A 16,183-nucleotide genomic window follows, 5' to 3' on the forward strand; every position below is an offset into this window, starting at 1 on the left:
TATTTTAAAGACACTATCATGTATTAAAAAATTCATTACTGGGCTTGGAGATAATAATCACTTAATAAAATACACAGTATTGCTTTTGCCCAAAGCATTTGAAGCCGTGAAGGGAAAAAAGGATCTTCCCAAGAGCCATGATAACCACATTTCTAGGGTCAATAAGCTATAAGGAGCCCTTCTGCAAAAATTTTCTTAGAGCCATCAATTTAAATTCATCTGTAATTCTGCAATCAGTAATTCTGTAATAAAATCTTGGCTCTATAACATGCCACTATAATATTCCACGTGGGATTCATTTTTATAATATGTTTACCCTATATTTAATACGTCCCCATACCTACTATTGTTCGAGGCTAAATGTAAATAAATGCTGATTGTTTCATATGAGAATATACAAACATGGATTTCTTTCTATATCTGTCCATCTATGTAGATAGACATATAGATGACATAGACGCTATGACTATAAATATAAATATAGATATAGATGTAGATATAGATATATCCCAGCTTAAAAATATAAATAAGTTTGAGGCAGTGATAGATAAATTTATGAAGACTAGTTCCACCAGTAGGATGTTGTACTACCTACCAACATTCATATAGCTTGGAAGGCCCAGAGTTAATGATTAGGAAAGCACATGGATGACGTGAGCTAGTCTTTAGGGTAAACAATCTGTGTCAGAGAGAGTTATTCCTTCCAATCCTGGGATTAGGCAGAAGTAGAAAACAACCTCTGGTGTTGCCTCCCAGGATACTGGCTCGGGATTCTTGCCTTTGACTCTGCAGTCTTAGCTGCAAGCTCTACCCACATGGACCATATCTCTTGTCTGGGCCCTACCAGAATCATAACCTAGAAGGCCTACTCGGGTACATCCTTCCCGCTGCCAACAACTACCATGACACAAACCACAATTCAACCTTTTATACCAAATACACATTAAGCTACATGGAACCATCATCTTTTCCCTGAATCCAACATCTTTTTAGACTTTACTCTTTCTGTTAAAGGTACTGTTTGCTTGTAATGGTATGAAATTTGTAAACTTAAAATGTTTTTGTGTTTTTATTTTTTAAAAAACAGCAAAAGGTAAAACTATACAAACTATTTGAAGTAAATATTTTAAGACCTCTCTACCCCCCACACCCTTCTATTCCCAGTCATCAGAGGAAAACAGCATTAATTTTAATGTCTTTCTTTTCTGACACTTAAGCTTTTTTTCTGCTTTTAACAAAAATGATGATGTTATAACATTGATTTGCAACTTGCTCTTTTCACTTAAAACTTATCCAGGTCAGTTTATTTAGATTTACCTATTTCTCATATTATTCCACTGTATAGACATACCATAGTCTACTTAGCCATTACCTTATTGATGGTTATATTGATTTTTAACATTGTACCATCACAAATAGGACTGCATTAAAGTCTCTGTACATATAACTTCAAGTACTTTTGCTGTCATTTCTTTATAGGACAGATTTTTAGAAATGAGATTGCTAAATCATAGGGTAGCCTATGTGAATGATTTTTAATAAATATCAAATTACTGAGACGAATTTTGGGCTTCTCTTTTTATTTATATTAACCTTCTCCTTTGTAGACTCCAACTCAAAATCTGTGACAACTTCCTTTATAATACCATCCTGCCATTTAATCCTGATCTAACATTGTCCTGGCTACATTTTTAAGATACTCTTCAGACAATAATATGTTTAAACACTGACTTTAGCTTCCTAATAGTTGTTGTATATCTCTTCTCTCATTCTACACATTACAGCCATGTTAATCTTCTAAAAAATTTCCTTACTCTTATAAGATCTCTATAATCTTCCACGAGTCTCCATTGTCTAAAAACTAAACTTTAACCATGCATTCAAGATCTTCTACAATCAGAGTTAAATCTTTCTCATTTTACCCTTATTTCTCCTTTTTTAAAATTTGAGAGAACGTGAAGGCAAGAAGAATCTATCATGAGCCATGCACTCTTAGGTACTTTCACATGCTATAAATATTTTAATAACAGATTCAGAAGAGGAAAAACTGATGATTTTACTATTACAGAGCTGTAACATCTAGAATTGTGGTTTGAAATTTAGTATATCTGACAACAAAATGCATATACTTACCATCACACCATGTTTTAATTCAATTCAGTAAAGATTTATTAGACATATACTTCATACAAAAAACTTTATTATGTACTATAGAGGATTAAAATTTTTAAAAGAATGGCACACGATCGACCGTCAATGATGGTGCCTGTCTTCCTGGCAACAAATTCCTTCCAGGCAGCATGTTTTGTGCCATGTGAACTTGTTCCTGGGTATAACAGGTTAAAACATAGGTAGGCCCCTGTTCTGTTTATCTATTGCTATCTAACAAGTCAGGTCAAAACTCAGGGGCTTAAAACGATGACAACACTTATGTTGCTCACAAATCTGCAACTTAGGTAAGGCTCAGAAGGGACAACTTGTCTCCGTTTCCGTCAGCATCAGCTAGCATGGCTGGAAGGCCAGGACTCGGAATCTTCTAAAACCTTGATCAATCATGAGTCTGGAGGTTGATGCTCGCTGTCAGCTGGATCTTCAGTGGTAACTGTCACCTGAAAAACCTTCCATGTAGTCTTTCTCCTTCTTCACGGCTTGGAGTCTGGTATCCCCAAAAGGCCGGGCGAGGTTGTTTTGCCTGGTAGGACTTGGCCTTGGAAAGCACACAGTATCACTTTCACTCTAGATTCATGACTGTCGATGTCACATTACAAGATCATGTGAGGTTGTGTGGCCTTCCTTAGAATGCGATCTACTACAGCACCTATTGATGTGTCAGTGACCTGTCACAGGAAGATAATACAAGACAATCAAATTCCCTTTCAAATGAATATAACTTAAGAACAATTTAGATAATAAAATAGCTGTTGGGTATTAATCTAAAAGAATATAATGGAGAAAGAAGATGAGAGCGCGATGAAGCATGTGTTCCCTAAAGTTATGAGGAAGTAGAAACTGGGAGTAAGAACCTAAATTTTGTTCACTTTTATATATATTCCCAACATAGCATAATGCCAAACACATTATAGGTTTTTATACATGTCACGTGAAGAAATACATGAACAACTGGAAAGAGGGAACAAAAAAGCAGGGATAAGATTGGAGGGAGAAAGATGAGATTCTATTAGAAATACATTGAATGTGAGATTCCAGTAATAGGTTTTTACTGAGATGCCTAACAAGCAGTTAGTGAGGTGAAGCTGTGGCTCAAAAGGGAGACAGTGGGAAAAGGCTCAGGACTCACGGACAAGGTGAAGCTTTGGCTGGATGAGACTGCCAAGGAGGAGCATGTAAAGGAAGACCAGAGACTACAGTTCAAGCAAAATAATGAGTGGTTACTACTATAGGCTCTGAGTCTGAAATTATAGATTAATGTCTATAATCCCTGCTTCACCACTAACTGTGTGTTTTCTTAGATTTATCTACTTTATTTCTGTTCCTCAGTAACCTATTATACGACGCTGTTAATAATAAACCCTACTTATAAAGCTGTGGATTAAATACCTGCAAAATATTTAGAACAGAGCCTGGCCCATGGTAACTACTCAGGACATACTAATTATCATAACTATTATTATATTTTTTTTGCAAAAAATATAAAAATTTTATATTTTTAATTTTTTAAATTAAGGTTATTGGAGTAACATTGGTTAATATAATTATATAATTTTCAAGTGTACATTATCATTTGACATCTGTATATTCTATTGTGTGTTTACCACCCAAAGTCCAGTTTCCTTCAGCTACCATATATTTGATCCCCTTTACCTACTTCACTCTCCCCCTAAACCTATATTTGACCCTGTCTACCTTCCTTCCTCCCTCACTCCACTAGTAACCACTAGTCTATAGTCCTCTGGTAACCACTAGACTATAGTCCATGTCCATGAGTCTCTGTTTGTTTGTCCTGATTTTTTAACATCTAAAGTTTAGGCATGAGCTGAGGAAGAGCCAGAGAATAATATTGGGCATGAAATCCTTATGAAACCTTATGCAATAGTCCTGATGAATATCCGTGGTTATATTCATTACTGAGTTGCCAAACATCAGAGTTGCCGACTCTGTTAATAAATAAAGGGTGACATAATGAGTCATATGTTCTATTCCAATACTTCACAAAGTCTGTGCTTTTGGGTGTGCAATAGTAATATGTGTTTTATAAAAAAAAAAAAAGTATATTCTATACTCAAATAAATTTGGGAAATGCCGAATTAAACAAAATTAAATAGATGTTTCCTTAAAAGCATATGCTAATATAAGCTACAGCTTGCAAAGATGGGGTTACAGAGAGCATCATTTCTCAAACTTTTTTTTTTTTAACAATCATTCTGATAAATATATGAGTAGAACACAGTGCTAATCAGGAAAGAATTTATTTTTAAAAATACATGGCATTGTATCCACCTCCACGGATTCTGAATAAAAAGTCTGGAGTGGGGTTAAGGAATCGATATTCCTGTTGTCATCTTGCCTCCAGACAACCAATTGGAGGAAGAATTTGACCCCTCCCATAATCACTGTCTCTCTCTTCTCCAACCTGTTGTGAGAAAAAGAATGTTTACACACACACACACACACACACACACGAGTGTATGAACGCAAGAGTAGGAGAAGTTATTCTGATACCAAGGAGAAAATAGGATATCAACATTTACTAATGCTTTTCCATCAAGTTGATTTCAAGAAGCATGGATCCCAGGCACTCAAGGAAATCTAGAATTTGCTCTTAAAAAACTGGGAAGTCTCAATATGATCATTTACACTGTTTCAAGAAGCTGACTGGATTCTAGGAATAAAGAATATTCAATAATATATCTGGATAGGTTATCTAGAAAACATAGGAGGACAAATATCCCCAAACACACACAACATGACAGTTAGCTATGTATCTGTTATGTTTTCAAAACCCTTCAGACAGTCAACATGGATGAAAGCTAATGATTTGATTACCATAAAAATATAATTTGGGAAAGTTAGTTGCAGGCTCTACATATACAGAAATTCAAACTACTGTGCCCATGGAATTAGTGGTAATCTGACAGATTTCCAAGAATTCCCAACAGAGCTTTGAGGCAGAGTCAGATGAGAATTTTTTTTTTTTAACTTATTGAGAACTTATATCTAATACAATGGGAATAGTTGTGCTCTGTGTGCCTGTTTAAAATTTAATCTAAGAACAGGATTCGTAACTGGGATTTACTTGTAGACCAATCAGACCCAATGTTATATTGATCTAAGGGATATACTACTGTTAAATCTAACCTAAGAGAGATTGTCTTAGAACAATTTTGGAAAAAGACTTTTTTTTTTTTTTTTGTGAACATTCTATCTATGAAGAATTCAGCAAAGAGCGAATGGTTTAACATATTTTTATTTTTATAGTTTGCTTTAAAAAGTTTAAGGTAAAAATAAAAGAAGATAAAAGCATGGCATCACTTTAAAGCTTTTCTCTACACACTCAAGCAATTATTCATTTTATATGTCTGTCAGGGTGGGTCTGGTTGAGGTCAGTCTCTGCCATTTCCATCCCCCTTGGTGCAGAGTGGGTGAGAGTGAGGAATTACTGTCCGAGATGCCACCCATGCTGCACTCTTTCAGACTGAAAAAAGACCAAAGAGACCTGACAACTGACCGCAACACATGAACCTAGCTTACATCCTATAAAGAATGTTATTGGGACAATTGATTAAACTTGAGTGGAGATTGCGAATTTAATGTTAGTGTCAATGTTGATTTCCTAACGTTCACCTTATTTTGTGGTTATCTAGAGAATGTCCTTATTTGAGGTCTTATATACTAAAAGCGATTCAAGGGTGCCAGGAAACATGTTCAAAATTTACTCTCAAATAATTCCAGAAAAAAATGTTTTTGAGCTATTCTTGCAGCTTTTCTGACGTTTGAAATTATTTTCAAATTAACATTATTTTTAGCAGTTAACCCATTTCCCATTTGCCCCGAGAATACTCGCCAGCTGAGCTTGCGGCTGCAGCATTTACTCAAGATAACTCGCGGATTATAGTCCTAACCTTACCCCCAAACTTTGCCAAGAAATATCTCATTTTTATTATTATTTTCACATCGCTCTAATATATTGATAATCCCTGGAAACAAATAATATCATTCTATTTATAGCATTCTGTTTTTTAGTAGTGGTATTTTCATTTACAAAATAATAGTAATTCTTGATTGCTGAAAATGTCAAATCCCAGAAAACAGCATTCCTATGTGTGATGGTAACATCGTTCTCTAACAGTTGTTAGCCAAAGATTCTTTTGATGAATCCGATTTATGTATACATTTCTGTTATGTTAGGATTAGAGACAAGTTCTGTTTAGAAATAACTCCAAGAACAGTTTTTACATTTTATTTTCACATTAAAAACCAGTCAGATTTGCTTCAGCCTCAAAGAGCGTGTTTATGTAAAATTAAATCAACGCTGGCAGCGATCTGCACTTTTTTTTTCTAAAATGGGAAATGGGTTAAAAATTTATTTTATTGTTTGTGTTCGCTTAGTATTGATTTTATTAGGTTCTCTAGGTAAACTTATCATATCACTTGAAAATAGTTTTACTTCTTTTCCAATTCCTGTGCCTTTTATTGTTTTCTCTTTTTAAATGGTACCGGCTAATACCTCTAGAACAATGTTCGATAGCAGAGATAGTGAGCATTCTTGACTCTTCTAATCTTAATAGAATTCCAATTAAGCACAAAGCTGCTTTGACACCAAGGTATTTTGTTTAGGAAATATGCATCGTTTCCTATTTTCTCAAGTGTTTTTATGAGGACACTTTTGTCAAAAGTTTGTTGTTATTGTTTTGCATATAGGGGATAATCATATGATTATTCCTCTTACGTGTACTAATATGGTGTTTATATTAATAGATTTCCCAATACTGTTCATCTTTACATTCTAGAAATGAATCCCACTAGGTCATGGTTTATTTTCTTGATATAGTGTTGGGTTCTGTCTTTTAATAATTAATCTGGTATTTTCACATCGATATTGGATGACTGCTTGTAATACATTTTCATGTTAGAATCATGTTCCCCTATACTGTTTTTAGAAAAACAACCTTCATGAAAGGGAGCTTGGTGATAATGGAAAGGATGTAGGAAGCGGTATAAAGGAGAGATGGAGAAATCAGACTTTAGAGTCACATGGACCGGAGGGAAGTTGCTGGTCCCCTCCCTTACTGACTGAGTGACCTGGGTGAAGTTATTCCTCCTCTTCTATCTTCTATTTTCTCATCTGTCAGATAGGAGAATCTACCACAATAGGTTGTGTAAGAATTAAATGATAAGATTTCTGTGAAGACTTCAATATAATGTCTGGTACAATGTAAGCCCACGTAAACATCAGAATATTTTATTATAAAGAAGTTATTTTTCTTCCACTGTTTCTCATGGTAGTAAAAAAAAAAAAGGAAGAAAAAAGTGTTAGGATATATGTGAACAGATATAGTTTCCTGAGGAGGAATTTTGTGTCTCAGTTTAAATGATTCCGAGCATTTTGCTACGATTACCGAGCATAGAGGAGATTGAGCAGACCTATTTAGTGAGAGCCAGGTTTGCATTTTGTCTCTTCTTTCACAGTTACCTCATTCTAGACTAGAAGTTTCAATGCAGAATAAACTCTTAATGGGTGCCAAGCAGGGAGAGGAGGGGAGACTGTGAAAGGAATGGAAAAAGAATATAAAATTTCTTGAACCCCTACTGCATGCCAGGTATTAATTTAGGCATATCTGCAGTTAATAGATGAGGAAAACTGGAAGGTAGCATTGAGATCTGAAAACCTGAGAGAACCATCCTGAGAAGGAGCTGGGAATGAGCATTGTCTCTCTAAAAGTTAAGATTAGCTTTTATTTATTTTTATTCTCATCCATAACTTCTTTAAATAGAGGAGATGGAGAGATGCGTTGACTCTGAATTGAGCCATTGGCTACTTTATCTTTTAATGTCCTGAACTTTGAGAAATTACTCTATATAGGCAGTAATCATACTTCTAGGACTCCTGAGCGTGCAGGACATAAGGAGCACACTCATTTACTGATGACTTTATTCTACAACTCGTTACTATTATACATTTATTCTACAGCTATTATTAGGATTGAAGAGATGAAAATGCCATTTACCACTGCAAGATTTGTAGACACAGAATTTGGAGTGCCAGTGAAAAGAGATTGGCCTAAAGATGATGGCATTTGTGCTGAACCTAGAAAGTTGGAGCTAAATAGAAAAGTAAAACTCATACAGTGCATGTATTAAGACATGGGCTCCAGATAGACACAGACCTACATTTCGTCTTTTTCTTGCTGTTGACCTTGGACATTGGACAAGTTATGTTTTCTGAGCTTTAGTTATACTTAATATATGTGGTTTTTTTTGTTTTATTTTTTTTTTGGTTTTTTTTTTTTTTTTTTTTAATTTAGTGCTTTCTGGGGAAAAACTACCTAATATATATATGGGTGTGTGGTGAAGATTATAGGAGAAAATGTAAGTAAAACTCTTGGCACAGTGCTTGGCCAATCCTCAAAGATAATGGCTATTATTATTATTATTATTATTTTGGTAAATCCTCAAAGATAATGGCTATTATTATTATTATTATTATTTTGGTAAATCCTCAAAGATAATGGCTATTATTATTATTATTATTATTATCTGGTCTTCTGCAGCATTCTTCAGTTCTTGCCTCTGTCAATAATCTTTACCTCAGACCTTAAGCTATTTTTTAAAAAACAGCTTACTAGGATAGAATTCCCATACCATATAATTCATCCATTTAAAGCATAAAACTCGATGATTTTTAACATATTCACAGTCTAATTTTAGAACATTTTCATCAACTTTGAAAAAGAAACCCCATATCCATTAGCAGTCACTCTCTATTCTTCCTCCTCCACTCCCCACAACGAGCTCTAGGAAGCTACCGATCTACTTTCTGACTCTATATACTTGCTTATTCTGGATATTTCGTATAAATCAAACAATATGTGAATTTTTATGACTGGCTTCTTTCACCTAGCGCAATGTTTTCAAGGTTCATCTATGTTGAAGAATGTGTCAGCACTTCCTTCCATTTTATGGCCAAATAATATTTTATTGTATAAATATGCCATCTTTTATTTATCCTTTTACCTGTTCAAGGACATCGGTGTTGGTTCCACTTTTTGGCTATTATGAATAATGAAAATAGAACATTTATATTCAAGTTATGTGTGAATATATGTTTTTATTACTTTTGAGTATATATCTACTAGTGGAATTGCTGAGTTTTATGGGAGTCTATGTTTAAACTTTTGAGAAACTGCCAGATTGTCTTCCAAAATGTCTTTTTACATTCCCACAAGCACCATATGAGTATCTGCTCTATTATTATTTGTCTATTTCATTATAACCATCTTGGTGGGTGTAAAGTGGTATCACACTGTGACATTGATGTGGTTTTCTTTAATGGCTAAGGGCAACTTAATGTGCTTATTGGTCATTCGTTTATCTTCTTTAGAGAATTGTCTATTCAGATCCTGTGACTTTTTTTCAGTTTTAAGAGTTCTTTTTATATTCTAGATACAAGTCCCTTATCAGATATGTGATTTGCAAATATTTTCTTCCATTCTGTGAGTTGTATTTTTTACTTAATGGTATTGTTTGTAACACAAAAGCTTTTCAAGCTTCTTTTTAATAGTCTATATTTCAGCATTTATCTCCTACAATAATATTCAGGTTGGTAGACATTCAACAGAAGAGTTGGCCTTGTATTCATTGATAAAAATGAGGCACTCAGTATGCAAATTCCTCTACTCTTAACCTTCCCTAATACACAGCTATCAACCTGCATGGGCATCTATTCTCCTCTCCTTTCCTCCATCTTTCTCTTGAAATGAGGAGCACCTGGTATAGAAGGCCAACCCTCCAGTTGGGTTCTTGTCTATACCCTCTATTTCTTCTCCTCCTGTATATATCACAGTCTGAAATGATCTTAAACAAATGCCCTAGATTAAATCCTTAGCATCTCTCCCTGAAATATTATATAGGTCCTAACTGGTCTTTCTGCCTCCAGTTCTGCCACCATTAAAATCCATCCTCCTTAATACGTCAGGAGCAATTTCAACAAAATTAAATTGGGGATGGGGGTTGTTATCTTACAAGATAGTGTACATTACTGGTTATGTGACTTTTGGTAATTCTTTATTTCTCCTGAGCCTCAGGTTTCTCATCTATACAATGGGAATGATAATCTTTAGTCTCAGAGTGATTGTGAAAATCAAGTGAGAAATACTTGGCATAGTAGATGCACAACATGTGGGAGCCCTTACATGATGGTGAGAACACATCATCTGCAGAAAAGAACTGGACATATGAGGGCTGTGAGAAGTCTAACAAAGCCAGGAGCTCCTTAGAATGCTCTTAAGAACAAGGACATTGGTTTCCTTTTGTATAATATGAGACTTTATAAAAATTATAAGAAATAATAAAGACAAAGTACCTAACAGGATGGTTGGCAAATAATAAGCATGAGATGATAAATAGAAAATAAGCAACAACAAACACCAAGCAGAAACTGATTCTTTTTGTCTAAGTATTTCCCATTGCTTGTTTGCTGGCATCTGTTTGTTTTTTTTTTTTAATCTGTAATTATTCTATCGAAAATTGTGCTTTTGTTGGTGATGGTTGGTAGTGATGGTATTTAAGTTTTGTCATTTTAAACGATAGTCAGCAGTGGGATTACAAGATGACCCACGATGTCCATTTTTCAAATACAATGGCAGTTAGCGTTCCCCAGATGTTAGCTCTGTTGACCTTCATGTTTCAGAGGTCACCTCAGTTTTCAGCTTCCCAATCATGGTATTTTTCTTTTCTTTCTGTATACAGGCTGACATCGGCTCCAGTTTCACCTGTGAGATTCAGCAGAATCCTGATGGAGGAGGATAATACACAGAGAGAGGAGCCCCAGGAGGATGGAGTTGGTGACCTGCAACACTTAGGTGAGAACTCTTGGTATGCACTTCATTCTCAGAAATTTTCAGTAAGTATTTATAAGTATCTACTCTCCACCATACCTATGGAATGACTGTGCATTGCTCAGCATAAACCCAGGAGTCCAGCAGGCAGAAGCAGGTAGGTAGGTAGCCTAAGGCTGGCAATCCTTGCCTAGAGATTTAGTCATGTGCTTACTTACCTCATTGAAGATATATTGAGGTTTTGTTTAGACCAGATGCTGAATGACAAGCAGGCCAAAGCAGCTGGCATGGCAAGGCCTTTTCCAATGATTCATCAGTCATTCAAAAATCAAAGCCCACACGAACAGAGGTGGATGAAACACACAGAGAAAGGTACCATGTTTTTAGGCTCTCTAGAAGATTCTGCTTCTTCTGAGTTATGAGGCTCCAATCCAACTACACTCAATTCATGGGGCTTGTGGTGCTGTTTAAATCTTTATGTTCCCCGGTATCCATAACAGAATAAATGGACTCATAAAATGTATACTTTCCTCATTATTTTTTATTATGCCTTAGATGGCTAAGTAACTGGGGAGGGGGTGCTCGGGGATATGCTGGGGACCTGGTGTCAGTTAACCTCATTAGTATTTCCCTGCAACCAGCTGATGATCTGTGCACACCGAAGTCTTTATTAGGGAGAGTGAATTCCAGCTAGATTTAAATTTTATTTACTTATTGTGCTAAGTCCTAGAAACAGAAGTTAAAACGGAAAGCTCCTGTATTAGTACTAATGAAGGTTCACTAGAGAAACAGAATCAAGTATATATATACATACACATATACACATGTATATATATACATATACATATACGCATGTACATATGTGTATATATATGTGTATATGTATATATATACTTGATATATATAAGTATGTATATATACATATACATATACACGTGTATGTATATATACATATACATATACACGTGTATGTATATATATACATATATACGTATATATATATACACATGTATGTGTGTATATATATACACATGTATGTGTGTATATATATATATATACGTATATATATATATATATATATATATATATATATATATATAGAGAGAGAGATGGAGAGGGGATTTATTTTAAAGAATTGTCTCATGTGGTTCTGAGGGCTGGCAAGTCTGAAATCTGTAGAGGAGGCTTCAGGCTGGAAATTCAGGTAAGAGCTGATGCTGCAGCCTTGAATCTGGATTTCATGGAACAACAGGCTGGAAATGCAGGTTGCATTTTTATGTTGCAGTCTTGAGGAGAATTCCTTCTTTTTTGAAAAACATTAATCTTTGCTCTTAAGTTCTGAACTATTGGATGAGGACCACTCACATGATGGAAAGTGATTTGCTTTACTCAAAATCTACTGATTTTAACGTTAATCACATCAAAAAACTATCTTTACAGCAACATCTAGAGTGGTGTTTGACGGAATAGCTGGGCACCATAACTTAGCCAAATTGACACACAATTAAACGTCACAGCCCTCTTACCTTAAGGAGTTTATGACTTGAGCAGAGATGGAAGATAAATAGAAAAACTTGCAATCCAATAATATGAAGTACATTGGCACATAGACAAGACTGGGGACGGAGTTGGGAAAAGTTTTCTCGAGAGCATGATTCTTGAACTGACTCTTGCTGGTTGTAAGGGAAGAGATGAATGAATGTGATACGTGGGAATAACTGCAAGAAGTGTATTATGATTGAAACTTTCCCTCCTTGCAGGGAGAAGAGGGAAGCAATGGTAAGCTACTGGGTGAGACTATAACCTGGAGAAACCAAATGACTTCTTTTTGTTTGTTTGTTTATTTGTTTAATGCTAAACTGAGGATTCTGGATTTATTTTATCCTAAAGGCTTCAAGGAGTCACTGAAGAATTCTTAAGATTGAAGAGATGAGATTAGATTATCAGTATTTAGGACCAATTTGTACAATTATTCTACAAATATTTTATAGTATCTGTTATGTATGAAATACTGTGGGAGGCACTGAGGATATAAGGATGAACAACATAGAACGGCTCTGACCTCACGTATAGGATTTGATAGGAACATGAGGGGCAAAAAGACAAAATAATTACAAATTTTAATAGTGCTATTGAGAACAGAGGCTTGATTTAGAAGCTTTATGGTTCCAGTGTCTGTTTATTGCTGTCCCGCCTAGCCATCACATCACTGCCCTAAGTGCCAGTTTCAAATACAGAGTTATCAATCCTTCAGTAATTGCCATATACTCCATCCTCTGTCCCAATCAAATACATAGGGTCTTGGATTTGATACTTCCTGACTCTTTAAAGTGCGGATCTTAACTTTTCCTTTAGGCCCTTCCATCTTCCATTGCCTTGGCTGAGCCTTGCCTACCACACACCCAATGTCCCTCCAGCCCTAGACCTAGTGAAACTTCATCTCCCCCTGACCTCTGGGGTTCTTTCTGGCCTTCTCTAGAAGTGAAAGTTAAGGATATAGGACAATAAACGAAGACAAAGGGGATGGAGAGAATAGTACTATTGACAGATATTTAAGATGCAAAAATATGGTTTGGAAATGGATTGGTAAGACGGGTTAAGAAAAAATAAGAGACTGAAGACATTTTCCAGATTGCGGGGTTGGACGACTAAATATAAAGTGGTGGCCTTTAATTAGTTATAGAATATAAGAAGGAAGATTAAGAGGTGCCAGTGGGGGAAGGTGATAAGAATTCAAACATATTTGGTCTGCTGTACTCAAGATATCTATGAAGGTGCACAGGGTGTAATTACCAACTTCCCTCATGTGTACCCCTCAGTGCTCCTTCTTTCTTATACTGAGGATTGTGGCAGTTGAAATGGAAAACAAGGGATTGATATTTCCAATAGGGTCAAACATTCAACTATTTACCAAGTCATAGAGAATTTAACATGAAATGCAAACAGCCCCTGAGAGAAGAAATTTTCTTCTGAGGACTAATTACCAGTGAATTATTTTTAGGGATAATGTTGCCCTTTGCCTATGTGGATCCTTCAAAATTGCCTGTGTAAGGAATTTTCCTCCTGGATGGTCACTTTGATTAACTTCAGGAGCCACATAGAATGAGAGACAAAAGTAGCTTGCACAACAGAAAAACAATCAACCACATCGGCGCTTGTCTTGATTGCATTTCCCATCAATGTTCAACAGACTAGAGGAATGAAAATCACTAAGGTGATTTCCCCCAACCATCACTCCAGTTCTTGAGGGTCCTCAGACCTTATCTAGGTTTTTTTGGAGAGGACTTGGAGAGTCACAGAAAGCTCTGCCTGCAGGCATAGGAAAGGGGAAGGGAAACACATCCTTTAAACGTATCCATATTTGCCTTCTTGGTTACAAATTCATTCCATATATATAACTTTCCTCTTGTGCATTGTTGGATTGCTAAACCTTTTGTAAAGCTAACTTTAATATTAATCTTAAAGGTACAGTATATCCACTTACCCGTTAAAGTTCTGGAGGTTCTTATGTCAATCTTATAAATATAATACCTTGGGAAGCAACCTCTTAAAATGAACATGAGAAGTACCTTTTAAATAAACTTTCTTTTTGTTCTCATTGGAAAAACACAGTAAATGAATTTGATTATCTTCTGTAGGCATATTTGTAACTCACAGAAACTCTCCTGGTTTCTGAGAATAGCCAGAAATTCAAATGAGTCTAAAAGAACTATAATAGTCATAAACATCATAATCTGTATCTAAGAAATAAATGCTTCAAACGACCACTTTGAACATCCTGAGCACTGGCACTAAATCTCTAGTCAGAGCTAGGTGCTATATAATAATGTTTTTTATTAGCTCTCTTAACAACTCCCCTGAGAGAAACAATGCAATTATCCCCATAACGTGAAACATCAAAATAAATCATGCAAGTAACCCCAAGACTCTGGTGACACAGCCAGTACATTGGAACTTTAAGTTAACTGAATCTCCAGTCCAACACATGACCCAACAACCTAAAGATATCTGTTTCATGCTTATTTCTGTGAGAATCTTAGGATCTGTGACTATGGAATCATCATAAGATGAAAAAAAGGATCGCAATCAAGAGTGGGCAGAGAGAGTCAGTATCTTAGCTGGGCCCAATGAATATTCAGTTGAGCAGCCTTGACTAGGACTGGTATCTTTATTTAACATATTAGGAAATAGAATCAGTGCCTCTTTAATGGAGTCTTTAAATTCTGTGGCTGGAGCTCATCCTTCTCTTTCGGCCTTGCTCTATATAATCAGTTTCTACTTCCTACACAGTGGCTGGCTCTTCTTGTATTTTTCAGGCAAGGAGAAGCCAGTGTGAGTTCAGAGCAAGGAAATTAAAACAGTATTAGACATGAAATTTAAAATTCAAAGCCCCATCTCTTCCTTTCCTCCAAATCTGACCCTGACTTCCTTAGTCTTATCTCCCATGCCCGCTCCATGCTCTGTGGGCTCAGGCAGCCTGCATTAGTTGCCGCTTCCCTAACCTACCTTGATTTTACTGTACCCTGCCTTGTTCATGTTACCTCCTCTGCCTAGAAGGCCCTGTCTTTCAATATGAAGGTCACATGTGTTTCCCTGATAGATTCATTGGGTAGAGATACATTTTTTACAGTATATTTTCTATTAACTTATCACATTAGTTATATGCTAGGTTGTAAGTTCCTTATATAGAGACATAGAATGTTTTATTTTATCATCCATCTAATGGAACAGAGTAGATGCTTCGTAAATTTGCCTTTGTGTTTAGCATTCCTCATGTTCTGAATCCTGGACTCTGCTCTGAACTGTCAAAAATCTCGAGTGCGATGAGGTCTGTTTATATCTGGCACATCAATTAAAATACTTATCCCTGCCCAATGTGGCTGAAAAAAATATACACATATTATGGTAAAGGGGAATTTGAAATCAAGGTCTGAGATAACTGGATAGATGGCAAAAGTCAGATGAAAGGAAAAATAAAGAAAAGTAACAGAGAAAAGAAGCTGAGTTTCCTATAGTATCACAGAGTACTACTGATAGAGTATTGTTTTTTTTTTTTTTTTTCCTGTGATGAGCAGATAAGCTACAAAGAAAACTCCTTGTTTTAAGTCTGCCATGCAGGAAAAGGGCAGACCAATCCAGGATCCTCAAGTGATTAGGGAAAAGTGGGC

At 35.7% G+C, this 16,183-nt stretch overlaps 1 protein-coding gene across 2 annotated transcripts in view; it reads left to right on the forward strand.

The window, feature by feature from the left end:
• Nucleotides 1-16,183, forward strand: part of PHLDB2 (pleckstrin homology like domain family B member 2) — a 199,810-nt gene that overhangs the window by 82,215 nt on the left and 101,412 nt on the right. For both annotated transcript variants that reach the window (XM_039857031.1, XM_039857039.1), the window contains one exon: nucleotides 10,927-11,039. In XM_039857031.1, coding sequence (XP_039712965.1) covers nucleotides 10,973-11,039 — 67 coding nt within the window. In that variant the 5' untranslated portion in view covers nucleotides 10,927-10,972. Of the gene's footprint in view, nucleotides 1-10,926; nucleotides 11,040-16,183 lie in introns of those variants that run through there.

The sequence above is a fragment of the Pteropus medius genome, unplaced genomic scaffold, assembly GCF_902729225.1.
Source record: "Pteropus medius unplaced genomic scaffold, Ma_sr-lr_union100, whole genome shotgun sequence".
NCBI lineage: Eukaryota > Metazoa > Chordata > Mammalia > Chiroptera > Pteropodidae > Pteropus > Pteropus medius.